The sequence below is a fragment of the Littorina saxatilis genome, linkage group LG2 (assembly GCF_037325665.1).
Source record: "Littorina saxatilis isolate snail1 linkage group LG2, US_GU_Lsax_2.0, whole genome shotgun sequence".
Lineage (NCBI taxonomy): Eukaryota > Metazoa > Mollusca > Gastropoda > Littorinimorpha > Littorinidae > Littorina > Littorina saxatilis.
Genome location: NC_090246.1, coordinates 72,387,780 through 72,404,000, shown reverse-complemented (window position 1 = coordinate 72,404,000; position 16,221 = coordinate 72,387,780). Strand labels below are relative to the sequence as shown.

The 16,221-nt window shown below is 42.8% G+C and overlaps 1 protein-coding gene across 1 annotated transcript in view; it reads left to right on the top strand.

Moving 5' to 3' along the window:
- Positions 1 to 7,467: 7,467 nt before the first annotated feature.
- The window catches only part of LOC138959680 (caspase-3-like), a 155,597-nt gene continuing 146,843 nt past the window's right edge, over positions 7,468 to 16,221 (top strand). Inside the window, exons 1-2 of the mRNA XM_070331263.1 lie at positions 7,468 to 8,948; positions 12,555 to 12,624. Of these exons, the coding sequence (XP_070187364.1) occupies positions 8,891 to 8,948; positions 12,555 to 12,624 (128 nt within the window). The 5' untranslated portion in view covers positions 7,468 to 8,890. The remainder of the gene's footprint in view (positions 8,949 to 12,554; positions 12,625 to 16,221) is intronic.

Here is a 16,221-nt window from a genome sequence, read left to right as displayed (position 1 = left end):
GCAGGGACACGAAGAGTGGGTTTTGACAAGAGTTTAATTAGAACAATCAGTATATCTGCCGAACTGTAACACTGAGCCGAGGTTGACGAGTCTCCTTCTGTATTCTCTTCGGCTATTTTCTTTTCTTCAAAGTTTTCTTTCTTTTCTGTGGATAATATTGAACATTCGTGTATACAGACGAACACACTGACACACATTCACTAGGCTGACAACTGAAGTGACAAAAAGACTGACACACGCACGTCACGTACACACATCATAGTACACAAGGCGTGCATACGGACTTAAGCACACTATGATAGTACACACACACACACACACACACACACACACACACACACACACACACACACACATACACACACTGACTGACTGACACCGTCACACACACACACACACACACACACACACGACACACACGCACACACACACTGACACACACACACTGGTGACACTGACACACACACTGGCACACACACACACACACACACACACGCGGCAATGAACACTATGTGTGCTACTTTTGCCAGCTGAGAACTATGTATACAATGTCACAATGTGATCAAAACTTGTAACAGAAATGTGTTCAATATGTTCACTTCTGTTAAGAGTAAATGATATTCCAAGTGTGTGGTGACATCAGTCCAACGTTAAAACAAAAAGTTTAGCACTTGGGGCGATTCGAGACATTTTGCCACTGGTATCCCTTTCGCTGAAGCCGAAGTGCGGTCAGAACGCCATGTAGCAACCAACACTTATTATAGGCAGCAATATAAAGACAGTATGATTGCATCTGTAACAACGAGTGTAGAGAAACATGGAAAGGAAACATTACGATAATATGAACAACATGCGGCAGCTGCAGAAACAATGGGATTGTTAGTGCAGTCAGTATCGGAGCAGATACGGGCAGAAGCAGTAATTGTCACCGCCGCCGCCATAAACACCACCACCACCATCACCACGATAGCAGCAGATGCAGCAAGTTTTATTGACAAAAAAGGACATCAGCAAAAAACAGACACACACACACACACACACACACACGTAACAACAACACCACCAACAACAACAACAACAACATTACCAGCAATGTGTATACATCATAAAAATGATATTACTAGCAATGCCAGCAAGAAGAAAAGTAAGTACAGCAACTGTCCGAAAGCAGTTGACACATTTCTAAATGGAGCAAGACAGCAGCAGTAGCCACTCGTCTCACGGTGACTCCCCTATCCATTGATTGATCGTGACTCCGTGCACACAGCTTACATTACCATACAGCATTGCTCTAAACCTCAATGCTACTGTACATACATACTACTCCACTCTATAAAGCCCGCTCACTGAGTCGCACCTGTTGCGGGATCACATAATTATGTAGACAAGCGCAACAATAGAAAAGTAATATAATATCTGCAGCGAGTTTGATGCCTGGCCATCTGGTGACGGTGTCATCATGTGCATGTACCGACAGACACCAGCTACTCAGATCGGCTTTTGGAGCGATCATTCCTTCAGTTGGAGGAACAGATTTTCTCCGCGAAAGCAGGGTTGTGGTTTGTTTGTTGGCTGGTTGGTAAACCCTGTCGCAGGTTATCCGATGGAGTGAGTGACTACGAGTGATCGGCACTGTGGTTCGACGTGAACTGAGGAATTTGATATACAACGGGAGTTTCAGTTAAAGGTGGTTTTAGTTGTCTCAAAAAAAAGGACAATATGTTTTGTGAAGTCTACACTCTGTCGCAGGTTATCCGATGGAGTGAGTGACTACGAGTGATCGGCACTGTGGTTCGACGTGAACTGAGGAATTTGATATACAACGGGAGTTTCAGTTAAAGGTGGTTTTAGTTGTCTCAAAAAAAAGGACAATATGTTTTGTGAAGTTTAGTCGATCTTTCAAACTGCGACCCTCTTCGTTCGGAGAAAATTCGATCTGGTGTAGTATTAGTCTCGACAAGGGTTACATGTTTGTGCAGGCAAGACTCGAGCTGCGTTCTCGTGTGCATATAGCGGTTTTCAGAAGGAACGTCCTCAAAGTGATATAATCTAGCAAAAAAACACAACTCTCTCATCGCCCCAAGAGCTATACATTTCAGGTTGAGGGTGTAACTATGTGACTATACACACCAGGAATACCTTAAAAATAAACGTTTGAATGAATTTTCCTGATGAAAAATATATGCGTGTCTTAAATACTGAAGAACTAAAGAGTATCAGGCACATAAATCAGAAGACAGCACGCAAATTCAAGAGAACCCGAACCAAATATTTATGTAAAAACAACCAACAGCTTGGCTGCTCCGTGCACAGACCGGGAGTGCACGTTTTTTGTTGAAATAAATTCAAAAGTGACAGTTAAATCAATTAGCTAAAGTACCGTAAAATCCCTAGCAAACGCCCAGTATCTAGCAAACGCCCACCCCCCACTTTTGGCCAAAAGTTGTGCAGAGGGGTCACTACCTAGCAAACGCCCACCCCTTTTTTGCTTTAAAAATAATTTGTTTTAAGACATTCGGCCTCCTTTATCTACGATTTGTGCACACTGTTCGATGATTCGCCGGTTTTTTCTTCTTCTTTTTTTTCTATCACAGAACGTTGATCTTTATTTGTGTAAACAAACGGTGTGTTTATTTTTCATTAAAATTGCATAAATCACATGTTGTATCACTTTTTTTTTCTTGTGAAAATGTGATGACACTTTATCTTGCAAAGGGGTGTATACCTAGCAAACGCCCACCCCTTACTTGTACCCGAAATCTGTGCAGGTGGGCGTTTGCTAGGGATTTTACGGTAATAGCCGAATTCCGGAATCAACTCTGCCAAGTGTGTATGTGTTGTGAAAGAGTGAATACTCTTGGATTTTTTTTTTTTTATTGAGGCACGCTTTCCCACGTGACATCGTTTTTGGCCAGTCACTAGTGAGGGGTGTGTCTCCACACATGTTCCTTGTCCACGTTATTTAAGAACATCGTCCATTCAGCAAAATGTTCTCACTTTGCACAGAAAGCAGCTAAGGTGTTGATTTTTGGTGTGTGACAAAAAGTCAAATTTAAGGGGCTTGCTGTCCGTCAGGTCTAAGTGCCTATGTTGGACATGAGTTGGTTTATACGATTTGTTTGTTTGTTTGCTTAACGCCCAGCCGACCACGAAGGGCCATATCAGGGCGGTGCTGCTTTGTCATATAACGTGCGCCACACACAAGACAGAAGTCGCAGCACAGGCTTCATGTCTCACCCAGTCACATTATTCTGACACCGGACCAACCAGTCCTAGCACTAACCCCATAATGCCAGACGCCAGGCAGAGCAGCCACTAGATTGCCAATTTTAAAGTCTTCGGTATGACCCGACCGGGGTTCGAACCCACGACCTCCCGATCACGGGGCGGACGCCTTACCACTAGGCCAACCGTGCCGGTCCGGCCCGTGGTAAAGCTCTTGCGACTGGTTTGCTGACATCATGCAAGAACTAGGTTACGGCTACTACTACCACTCTCATTAAGGTGTCGGGTTTAATGCCTGAACTTGTGATCCTAGGATCAAAGGTTCGAATCCAGGCCGGGATTGATATCTAAACTTAAACAACATTATCACCAACTTCAATGCCTTGTCTTGCTGACAGTGAGACAATGATACGCGATGAAATAGTGTGTAACCAAGTGGACGGGTGCTTTTATTTCATGTGAAACGGCCTGGACATATTTCATGATACATGAAGTAACTCTGAGTGATTGTAGTAGTTTGATATGCATCGTGGTCTTTTAGAAGACGATTCTTTTCAATCAAAAAAAAAATTACATTCTCTCGTGTACAGTGGTCTTCATAGTTATTCAAGCTTCTCTTGCCTACGCAAAACTGATATTATAGTGATTGTTCTAGAAAAAACCCCACCATGAGCACACAACAGAATTTTAAAAATAATCCGACCAGAACAACAGTAAAACAATTCTGACGTTAAAGCACCACATAACCTATACAGCATTACAGCTTCTATTTTACCAACCAACAAAAAAATCTGTGTGATTCTAGCGGAAAGAGTTAAATCACGGGCGGGACGTTCGTACGTGAAGATATATGGCCGCCTGCAAGTTTGGGTAGTGAGATCATAACCATAATACACGTAGACATTATAGGAAGAAAGCAAACGTCGGCTCCATACAGAACCAACAATGGAGATTTACTATATGTATGTATGAGCCTGATATACAGTCGTATTATTGGTAATACTGCAGTCATACTTATACTTAGGACGGTCATTCCATTCGGTTTGTAGACCTTTGTCTGGTGGCCTCATTTGGTCACGTGCACTAATATGTAGAACCACACTCGAGGTGGCCATTGTGGAGGTGTCGCAAATGATCTGAGTTATGTGTTCACTTCCACAATGATGCGTGTCTTTCATTTTTGCTTTTGAACTCAAAGAGGTCTGTAGGTGGATGGTTGAAGATTCTTTTTCCTTGCCTCGAAGTCAGAATACGTGAGTCAGAATATTGCTTTGAATACATGCATGTCTCCCATTTTAGTTTTTGCACCAAATTTACTTTTAACGTATTCTATAACGTGCCTGTTCTTAATACTTTCTGTCAAAAAGGATTTGAATGTGAATTCTTTTTTTCACGACATAGAATAGTAGTTAATTGTTCCGAGCAACAGAAGCTGTATTGACCCATTGACAATATTTGAAGAGGGCGGTGTGTGTTGATCTGAACGGGGTAGACACAAGCTCATATATTTCGAGAAGAAAAAACACACACAACAGAGAGCATACACTCTACTTCAATGAAAAATTAGACTTGTTCGTTTTGTCCAGCAGTTATATGGAGAAAAAAACAATCGGCAGGGAAACTGCCACAGTGTGCAGTGAATCATGGCAGAGACTGACCTGTTAAGTAGAGTCATGTTTCTTGCAAGCATGCTTCATTAAAATGACAGCCACGGCCTTTGGTTTTGAACAGCAAATCAAATTTCTTCAAGATAGCACCGAAACACTATCCGCTAGAGATATGCCAATGAAACAGTAATCAATTTTTTACTGGGGCTGAGAGCGTTATCTGCGATTCCGTTGTATTTGATAGATTGTGCACTGTCTCAGGGCCGAACCGAAGTTGGGCCTAAAATGATGAGTTGCAGAACGAAATTGCGAAATTGTGAGCAGCAGCTAGAAACGACATCAGAAACTGAAACTCTTGCAAAATAGGATAATCGTTGTTCAAAGCACAATAAGTAGTAAACTGCATTGCTTAGAAAGGAAGTGTTAGGATAAGAGCAATTATTTCAATGAAAAACTTCAGCTGCAGCAATAAGCTTGGATATGTTTGCCATAGGAAAGATGTCAAGGAGAGAATAAGGTCTATAATAAACCCAACAGCGTTGATTGAAATACGTACACAACCAGTTTTGAGGGAAAGACGCTAACAAACCATACGTAGTTGATGAATATACACACACAAATTTTTTTTGGATGAAACAACGCACACAGAACGGTTTTGATGGAAAGACGCTCATACAGCAGTTTTGAAGGAAATACGCTTGCAAAGCAGTTTTGAAGGAAATACGCTTACAAAGCAGTTTTGAAGGAAATACGCTTACAAAGCAGTTTTGAAGAAAAGACGCTTGCAAAGCAGTTTTGATGGAAAGACGCAAACGTAACAGTGTCGATGAAAGACGCTTGCAAAGCAGTTTTGATGGAAATACGCACACAAAGCAGTTGTGACGGAAAGCCGCTCACAAACGAGTAGTTGATGGAAATACGCATAAAAGGCAATTTTTGGTGTTGGAAAGGCACTTACTAATAGTTCATTATGTCGTTGAGTCACCACAAAGTGCAAACCATCTTTGTGGAGCATAAACACCGATAGCTTGCTGTTTTGGGTTCTAATTATTTAGTTGAAGTGTTAGGACAGAAACATTTCAGTAAACCCCACAGTTTAAAAAAAATGAATTGCCCACAGTGGCTGTCATTAACTCTGGAGTTATTTGATCGTTGCTTGTGTGAGTCTTTGCCAGACCTGTGCAAACAGTTGTTCAAGAATATAATCGTTGATAACTTGCTATCCTTATCATTTAGCGTAAAGGTACTTGTATCTTCTTTCTCGCGTAAGCCATCGTGTCATTCATCACAGATCAGTCCAGGCTTTTTACATGGGACAAAAGAGTGTTTCACTTGGACACATATCGAAAATCAACAGCTCTGAGCGGAGCAAAGGTATTTTTTCGAAATTAATTTCACAGATCGACACCGGTGTCAGGTAGGAAATTAATTCAGCAAAACTTCCTGCTCTGCACAGAAAGCAGCCAGGCTGTTGCCGTTAATTTATCGGTATGTGTCCAAACGGACGGATGTTTTTATCGTTTAAAAGCAATCATGGACGGATCTGTGATTGCTGACATGATGTTTAGCACGAGAAGGAAGGTAGGCTATCTTTTAAAAGAAAGAAAAGAAAAGAAAAGAAAAGGAAAAAGAGAAGAAAAAGAAGGAAAAAAGAAAAAAAAAGGAAAAAGAGAAGAAAAAGAAGGAAAAAAGAAGAAAAAGTTTAAGAAGATTAAATTTTGATGGAAACACGCACACAAGCCTGTTGATCACCTCCAGCTCGTCCGTTCGTTGCTGCGACTGAATAATCAGCAAGTGCAACCCATTATTCAAAGAGCATAAAATAAATGCTGGCACCTTGCTGCGTTTTGCCAAACGCTTACCCGTCATTAAACCCGACATACTGACGGACTTATCGTTCACAACAATCGCTGGTGATAAATATTGTTAGGCCCATGCCAGCTGTGTTTTTACGCACACAATGTCATTGAGATGTGTCCATGCAATTTGCGGTTTATTCCCTGTCACCCTACCGGCTGAATTGCGGTGTTAATTAATGTGTGAAAGAAAAGAGGGGCTGTGGCAAACCTGTGTTTCACGAGACATTGTAATAACAAAATATTTAACAAACAAACCCCACACACACGCAATTTTTTTTTAAAGCCTACTACTTGAGCCAAACTGTTAAGAAAAAAAGAAAACAGATTCTTGGTACAGGACAACGATTACTACTGATATCTCTTTCGGTGCATACCAGTAATCTTCGAAACAACTACATGCACATTTATTTTCCCTATCAGAACTAAGTTCGCCAGAATAAAAAAAAAACAAGAAAGTAAAGTTGTTGGAACGTTTGTTATTGACAAACACAATACGTTACATTCACAAATATATTGACCCATACATATATGTGAATGTAACGTATTGTGTTGTCAATAACACACGTTCCAACAACTTACCTTTCTTGTTTTTTTATTCTGAAATTTGGAACGTTGGCAGTCTCTTTGTTTTTGAATAAGTTCGCCAGAACATAGCTGTCGTTTCGTGCAACAGACACCTTTAAATGAGCTGACTTTCCGTGGCCTGCGCAACGGTATATATTTCACTCTGGACTCTCTATGTTTGACAGCTTTCGCCCCTGAGGTGCGATTATAAATGAGAACCCTCATCCCCCTGGAGGAAAAGAAGGGAGGATCCCGGAGGACCCGGTGAGGTATGGACTGTCTGACTCCTGTGTCGCACAGATTGATTTTAAGTCAGTCGTGCCAGGGACCAGGGGCGCCATCACGCGGTCGTTTACCAGGGAATATCGTCTCCAGTCCCCTCTCTTTCTTCGGCTGGTGCTTTTCGTGAGACGGGGGTTTATAAGGGGGAGGAGGAGGAGGAAGACGAAGAGCAAAGAGCAAGACTTGAAATTGCCCTTCGTTTAGCATACATTGTTGCGTGGTGCTGCCTGTGTGTTTGCGGTGGGCTCTGGGCGTCTGAGTGAACACTGTGCGACCTCGCCAACTTGTAACGCACGTGCTTTCAGCTGTCCAAGTGCACGACAAACATTCAATTACAACACTGATAACACCGAGTTGCTGGGATGATAAGGACAAGAAATGGTTGATCTGCTGATGACACAGCTATCTCACTACTCAGACAACTTGGCAGTTGGACTGATATCTAAAATCCGTTACGAAATTAATTCAGCACAAGCATCTCGCATGGACAGAAAACAGGCAGGCAGTGGATTGTTGGTATGTTTCCATGTGGAAGGATGCTACTATCGCCTGCACAAATCTGCGCGGATCTGTGATGGTTGACATGATGGTCAACTTCGTGTTGTGAGCACCGCGAACACTCACTTGCCAACCTAAAACAATGTGTGTGTGGTTTTTTTTTTTAGCAATACGAGCGCACAACATAACATTCAGGTAGGACCGTATGACAATGAGTTGGCTGAATGACAAGAGACAATAACTGTTCTGCTGGTAGTTTGGTGACAATACAGCCCCTACTTGCCTTCTGGGAACAGCCTGACAGCTTATATTGAAACGGGATGATTTTGCACTTCCAAACACGCGTGATGAAGCTGCGATGCAGGACACGTCATATACTTGACCAACAGCTACATATGTGTCTGTAAATTTTAGTCTCCATTCTGCTTTTGAGAGTTGGGTCCAAATAACTCATCAGCCATAAAAGCCTGGATCTGTCTGTGTCGGCGACGCGCTGAACTTCGTTCTTGACTATGTCATGACATTTCACGCTCATTTAGTCTGACATATTAAAAAAAGGTAAAAAGGTAAAAGTGTGTGGGCCGTATCGGACAAAAGTTCAGAGTCGTCCTCTTCTGGTAAGCCTACTCGCATCAAGATCTTGTGTGGAAAATGGAACTCATACCGTAATCGTTTTATGTGTGAACGACTTGTGCAAATCGAGTTGTGTGAAAAATGGAACTCGACCGTAATCGTTTTATGTGTGATCGACTTGTGTGCATCGGTTTGTGTGAACAATGCTGACGAAGTAAACCTGATTCCACCTGACTACAAACATTCAGACGATTCTGATCGCAAGACTGTGACTTCCGCGGCATGATCATGAACTTCCTGACTTCTTTTTTCAAACGACCGAAGGAGCAGCCCAAACTAGGTAAGAAACTGAACGGATTTTGTGGGGTGGGGTTGGGAGGGGAGGGGGGGAGAGAGAAATTCAAGTGTTACGCCCTCACGACAAAGCCATCAGGGGCATGTTCCCGGGATCAACAGGGTACTCAATATCATTACGTTTTGTCTTCTGTTTACCATCATTGTCAGTAAGTACTGGTGTCACATGACAGATGTGAAACAGTTGATTGGCTAATGGCAATGCGCTTAAAACTGTTAGCGCACTCCGCTAACTTTTCCAGAAAGCGTATTCTTCCGCCCTTTTCCAAAGCGAGGCTGTGCCCCTTCTTTTGATTTGAGAAGATTCTTCTCATCCTCCGTGTTAGTGACATGTAGCTCATCATTTCCACATTACCAAATGATGCTTGACCCTAACATTTCCCGCGGCTAAAAGCAGAAGTGGAATATGCCTACCAGTGCTCATTGGTCTAACATATGTAAATATTGTGCAGCAAAGGGAAGCTACCCACGGGAAAATAATCATCGAATATCCTGTTATTAACCAATGAGCGCTGGTATGCATATTCGGTGCGGATACATGATTTGTCCCCAAGTGGATTAGCGGCTCGCAAACGAAGATTCGTCCAAATGATGGTTAAAAACAACCTGCAGCGGACGGAAGCTGAAAACTAAAGGCACATAATAGTTCAAACAATCATTCAAGTGTATTTATTTGACCTTACACAGACTGTAGGAAGAGGCAAACCGTCTTGAACAATATTTTTCCCCAGGAAGCGACTCCAAGAACACAGAAGACTCGAAGGTGAGTGACAGACCTTGTAGTCTTTCTGTGATAGTAGTAGTCCAGTGGACGATACCTTCCGCCTGTGTTTCGACTTGCGAAGATTCTTCTCTGTGTTACTGTTAGTGACATGTAGCTCATCATTTCCACATTACCAAATGATGCTTGACCCTAACATTTCCCGCGGCTAAAAGCAGAAGGTTTTTTTCTGACAGATTTCGCGCTGGACAAAGCAGCATTTGGAAGTCGACTGATTCAATAGACTGTCCTACTCGTATATATATGTAGCAGACGACACCATCAGTTCAGCCGACTGAAATGAACGGGTTTTTGCATATTTCAAGACAACTACGATGTAAACAGAACACGCGAAGGCTTCAAAACATTCTTACCATGTAATCATAGCACCAACCTCCCAGATGAATGCAGGTACATTGCGAGAAATAATATGCCAACTTTATTTTTTTGCGAATGAGGGAACGAACGTGTCACTTTGAGTCGTTTGACATCAGGGGACACCACTCAGTTGCTTGGGGGTCGTTCATTTTTTGGGGAGCATAGAACATTTCGGTACATGTTGTTTTTTATACCAATAATTAATACTTAACTAGATGAATACCCGCTTCGCCGGGTACGGCTTCGCCGGGAAGAAGTCGAGCCGAATACCCGGCTGTGCCGGGGACCCGGCTTTGCCGGGTGTACGCCGGCTTTGCCGGCGCACCGCACGAAGGAAGGGAGATAAACGCGCAAAACACTGGAGAAGAGTAAAAATAGTATAACGGGAATATGGATTGAGCGTTGTCGACAGTGACCTTCTAAAAATAGAAACGGGAATATGGATTGACGCCACACGAAGGAAGGGAGATAAACGCTGAAAACACTGGAGAAGATAAGGAAGAGTTACTGGGAATGGATCCAGAGAAAAACCAAAATCGGTTCAGCGCTGCGCGCTGAGAGCACGTGTTGAAATATCTCATTGAGCAGGTTGTGTCCGGGGTGTACCTGAATATGGCCACCAAATTTGAAACAGATCCATCGAGAACCTTGGGCGTGCATCGCGGACACACACACACACACACACACACACACACACACAACAGACACAAGTCGTATATATATATATATATATAGAAAGGCACAGTAAGCCTCCCGTAAACCATCACAGGTACTGTCAGGCTTTTACACACAGTACAAACACCCTTCCATTTGAACGCTCACCGAATGGGAACATCCTAGGTGCCCTACGTAAAGAGCTAGCAATTTTCAAAGAATTAATTTTGCGGATTGTCTGTCAGACAATCGGACGGTGCTTTTTTGCGCTTCTGACCTAACTTTTGAAATCTAAATAATAAATTGACAGCTTGTTACACAAACATTCTTGAATCATAAAAGACATCTTTTTTCTTCAAGACAAGATCACTTTCAGAACAATACGAAGTTTTGAAAGTTTAAAAAAAGATAGCCCGGAAGCAGGGTCACGCAAAGTCGTGGTTCTCGTAGCAGACGACGCTGCCTGGCGCCAGTTCCTCGGAACCGTTAACCGCCACTGCTCTAGTTCGCATCCGTTTCAATGTTGCATTTCAGATTCAAAGGTACACAATAACGTGCTATTGCAGATAAGCTCACAGAGATTTGCATTGAAATGAAAAACTGGCGGCTAAATTGTGAAAAAAGGGAAACTGGATTACACGGGTTCACGATGGCTCAGAGGTAAGATAAACCACGCAAAAATAAATTCTTTGAACATTGAACGCTCTTTACGGAGGGCACCTAGAATGTTCTCAAGCGGTGAGTGTTTAAATAAAATGGTGTTTGTACTGTGTGTAAAAGCCTGACAGTATCTGATGGTTTACGGGAGGCTTACTGTGCCTTTAAGTGAAACGGTGTGCTAACGGGTACATTTCGATCAACTGTAACTCATACTGTTAGTTGCTAATCGATGAAACGGTACAGAGGGTAATCAAATCGTAAAATGCATGGTCGGCGATGAAACCGTCAACACCCCCGAAATGTGCAAAGCCGACACACACACAAAAGTAGATCTAACTCGACCTGTCCACAATTTATCCAAACGCTGGCAGAAAAATGGGCTTTTTAAAACGTTCTAATCTATTGTCGTTACTGACAATATCGTTATTGAAACAATCACAGTGCGCTAAGAGATTTATAGAGCAAATCTTGAAAATAATTATTGAACTGAGCGCTTTGCGCTTCGTTCAATAATTCATTTTCTTGATTTGCTCTATAAATCTCTTTGCGCACTGTGATGTCTCAATAACTTAAAATGTTACTCTTTTATCTCGTAATAAAACACCTTGGCAATAGCAAAGTGTCACATATTGGGGGTCTGCAAGCTCACCTGGCTCAGTTATGATCCTTCTGGTCACAAATTCGAATCCAGACCAGGATTGGATCAACTTTTAGTGATGAACCAGAGACAATAGGGGTCAGCTCGTTACTCCCCCGGCTCGTTACTCCCCCTTAGGGTTAGGGTTATGGTTAGGGTTAGGGTTATGGTTAGGGTTAAGGTTAGGGTTATGGTTAGGGTTAGGGTTATGGTTAGGGTTAAGGTTAGGGTTAGTAACAAGCCGGGGGAGTAACGAGCCGGGGGAGTAACGATACGGGGGAGTAACGAGATGCTCCCAGACAATATCCATGTCCCACCCCCGTCTTCCTGTCGTAGCAAGTTAAAGACCTCGAGGTCATGCTTACAGAAGTGCAGGTGGTTGATTTAACATATATTTGCACACAGCTTGTTATTACTAGCTTTTTACTGATTGTGTAAAGCATGTAACAATATATAACAATGACATATACATGGAATATAAATTGAGTTATCTCTCTTGACAGGGTCGCGAACCAGCATGCTGTCCCTTGCGAGCAGTTTTCACATCTTGGGACCTGACACACCGCGCAAACGGTTTGTACTGTATTACACATCATTAGCATGAGAAAACATTACTTCCTTCAACACATTACACAGAGGAAGCAGGCAAACGCACACACGCACGCACGCACACACGCCCGCACGGACGCATTCACACACACACACACACACACACACACACACACACACACACACAGATACACACACACACACACATCTATACACGCACACACACACACACACACACACACACGCACGCAGTACGAGGAGACAGAGAGGGTGCTCGAAAATGAACTGTAGCATCATTGGTATGAAAAGCCATTGCATCGCCCATAGCGCGTACTCAGTTGAAACAGGCTAATGGACAGAAACGCACAACACTCGATACGAACTAACAGATACATCAAAGAAACGATATGTACCACAGGCACTCGTCACGAGCGGGTCGGGATCAAAGTGGGCGGGGCCTGTGCGCTCTCAAGACTACTTCTATTACTATAAACCATAAGAAAAGACGACCGTTCATCACAAGTGACATCCAAGACATAGGCCCCGTCCACCTCGTGACGAGTGCCTGTGATATGACTATTTCATCATTACCATGAACAGGTATTATTACTCCCAGAATGAGAACTTAATGGCTATAGGCAAACAGGCAAAAACGCACTTCAGCGACCCCCCCCCCTCCTCCCCCCACCTTCTATTATAATGTAACCCGTCTTCGATGATCATGAAACGTTCGAACGAAACGTACGTGAAAGCGAATTGTACGTTTACGCGTGCGTGCGCGCGCGCTCTTGTGTGTGTGTGTGTGTGTGTATGTGTGTGTGTGTGTGTGTGAGTGTGTGTTTGTGTGTGTGTATGTGTGTTTGTGTGTGTGTGAGTGTGTGTTTGTGTGTGTGTCTGTGTGTGTGTGTGTGTGTTGTGTGTGTGTGTGTGTGTGTGTCTGTGTCTGTGTGTGTGTACGCGTGTGTGAGTATGCTTGTGCTTGCACGCGCGTGTGCGTGTCCGTTTGCTTGCACGCGCGCCCGTGTGTAAATCATATGCAACAGGCACACCCCTTACATTATCTGAGTAGACTGACCGGTAGATAATCGTTTATAGCACTCAGTCTGAAATTATCGGGGCACCAACGCAGCCAGCAATCTATATAGAAACCATTTGCTCCACATGCCTGTGGTCAAGGGACCACTGTATTCAGCTGTAGTTTAGCGTAACATGAATACTGAAAGATACATTCCTCTCTTGAAAACGATCATGTTCATCGCTACAGATCTCTTCAGGTTTTTAAAGGCTGACATAGTCCTATTTAATTAGTTTAATTACATCCAGGGCTTTTCCCATCGTTGCGGGGATGTATAAATTAAGCTTCCTGCAAAATTTTAGGTTTGAAGTCCTTACCAATTACGAGAAATAATTAATTCTTTATTGCATTGTTTAGCAACAGTTCTCCAGGACTTGGGCTATTTTTAGACAGTTGACGTCACTTCGTGACGTTTCGTAAACCAAAGATGGCCTTTGAGACTGTTCTGTTTACATTCGACACTATCAACACCACTTTGCAATACTGAAATAATTTTTTCTGTGTTCGAAAGCTACAGCCAATCGTAATTATATCCCCTTAGGTACAGTTTTATAACATCATTGGCACATGTAAACAATATGAATTAATTAATGAACGCTACGAATATGGCAGCCTTTAACACGGCATCGAACATCCTTCAGCTTAAAGGCACAGTAAGCCTCCCGTAAACCATCACAGATACTGTCAGGCTTTTACACACAGTACAAACACCCTTCCATTTGAACGCTCACCGAACGGGAACATCCTGGCTGCTTTCCGTCGAGAGTGAGACATTTTCAAAGAATTTATTTTCGTGGACCGTCTGACCTACAATCAGGCGCCTCGTTTTGGCGATAGAACTAACTTTTAAAATCTAAATAATTAATTGACAGCTTGTAACACAAACATTCTTAAATCATAAAAGGTTTCTTTTTTCATCAAGACAAGTTCAGAACAATCGAAGTTTTGAAAGTTTTAAAAAAAATAGCCCGGAAGCAGGGTCACGAAAGTCGTGTCTCAAAGCAGACGATTTTTTTCTCGCTTTCTTTGAAGCCAGCCGCCGCCGACAAGTTCGTGTGACTCGCAGCCGTTTGTTGCGTTTTAGAATCAGAGGTACACAATGACGTGCTATTGCAGATACAGCCAGTCGCATTGAAATCACAAACTGACGACTAAATTGTGAAAAAAAGGAAAGTGGATCACACGAGTTCACGATGGCTCAGGAGTTAGATAAACCACGAAATCTGGTGTGTGGTTTACGCGAGCTAAATAGCATTTCAAACGAACTGTTTCATTCAATGCTATTAAATGCTATTAATGCAAGTGTGTTCCATAAGGTTTTTTCATTAGAAGATTTAAATCGTTTTGTAAACCATTTGAGACATACTGGGGCTTTAAACACATGCCAAAACAATAGCCTGGCTGATGTCTTCGCAGATTGGGAAATTTGGTTGAATTCATGTTGAAATGACAACAATGCCAATATGCTAAATAAATGGAGGAAAAAAATATCAAACTTTGCGCAGAATTCAGCAACGAGCTTGGTTGATGTTTGGTATGTGTCCCAGTGGAATGATGCTCTCATTCTTCGTAAAAGTGGAGACAGATTTGTGGCAGTGAACGTGATCGCTTACAAGAGAAGTTTCATGATGGCAGATAATGCGTGGTACAGTGATTTGTTCGAGAAGCGCCATGTAGGCTCCATACCTCCGTCTTCAGCCCTCTATGTTTTCCGTAGGGGTTACCCCACCCTTAGCTCCTGGCCCGTATGTCCTACCCTGGGAGCACAAGGGGGATCGTTTCTCCTTGCATGGTCCTGTGGAGGCTCTTCATAAGACCACCAGCTTCATAACCAGAGCTGGACTCCAAGTTTAGCACAGGCGAACGACAAGAAGAAGAAGAAAAGAGAAGTTCTGCATCGTTAAACGTAACATGAATAGTTAACACTAACAGGCGGCTGAACAGCTCAGTAGATTGGAGGGATTGCTTCTGTACGTAAGCAAACGACGCAGGAAGCGAGGGAGATAATTCTCTTTGACAGAACCCGCTGAGAAAGCAATCCACAAAATGGGAGGCCTGCTGTTTTCGAAGACATTGGCATGCAGATTGCGACCAGGACGCTTTAAACGCAACAATTTATCCAAAGTAATGAAGATCGAATCGCTTGTTATGTGCCGCGTGTGTCGACTTTTCTGAATTAACATTAAACTGATAATGCTCCGTGGAGTAAACAGTTAGTGTAAATAGATTTCTGTTTTTGTTGAAAGTTGTTTTTAATTGTTCAATTTGCATTCAGCCTCAAATGGATAATCAGCGCCAGCTGTAATGCACACATGCAAGTAAGCAAGCTAGCAAGCAAGCAAGCAAGCAAGCAAGCAAGCACAAATTCAAAAACATGCGTGTCCGTACATGCGTTCCAGAGCTTTCGTGAATGCGCGCGTGTGTGTGTGTGTGTGTGTGTGTGTGTGTGTGTGTGTGTGTGTGTGTGTGTGTGTGTGTGTGTGTGTGTGTGTGTATGTATGTGTGTGTGTGTGTGTGTGTGTATGTGTGTGTGTGTGTGATGTGTG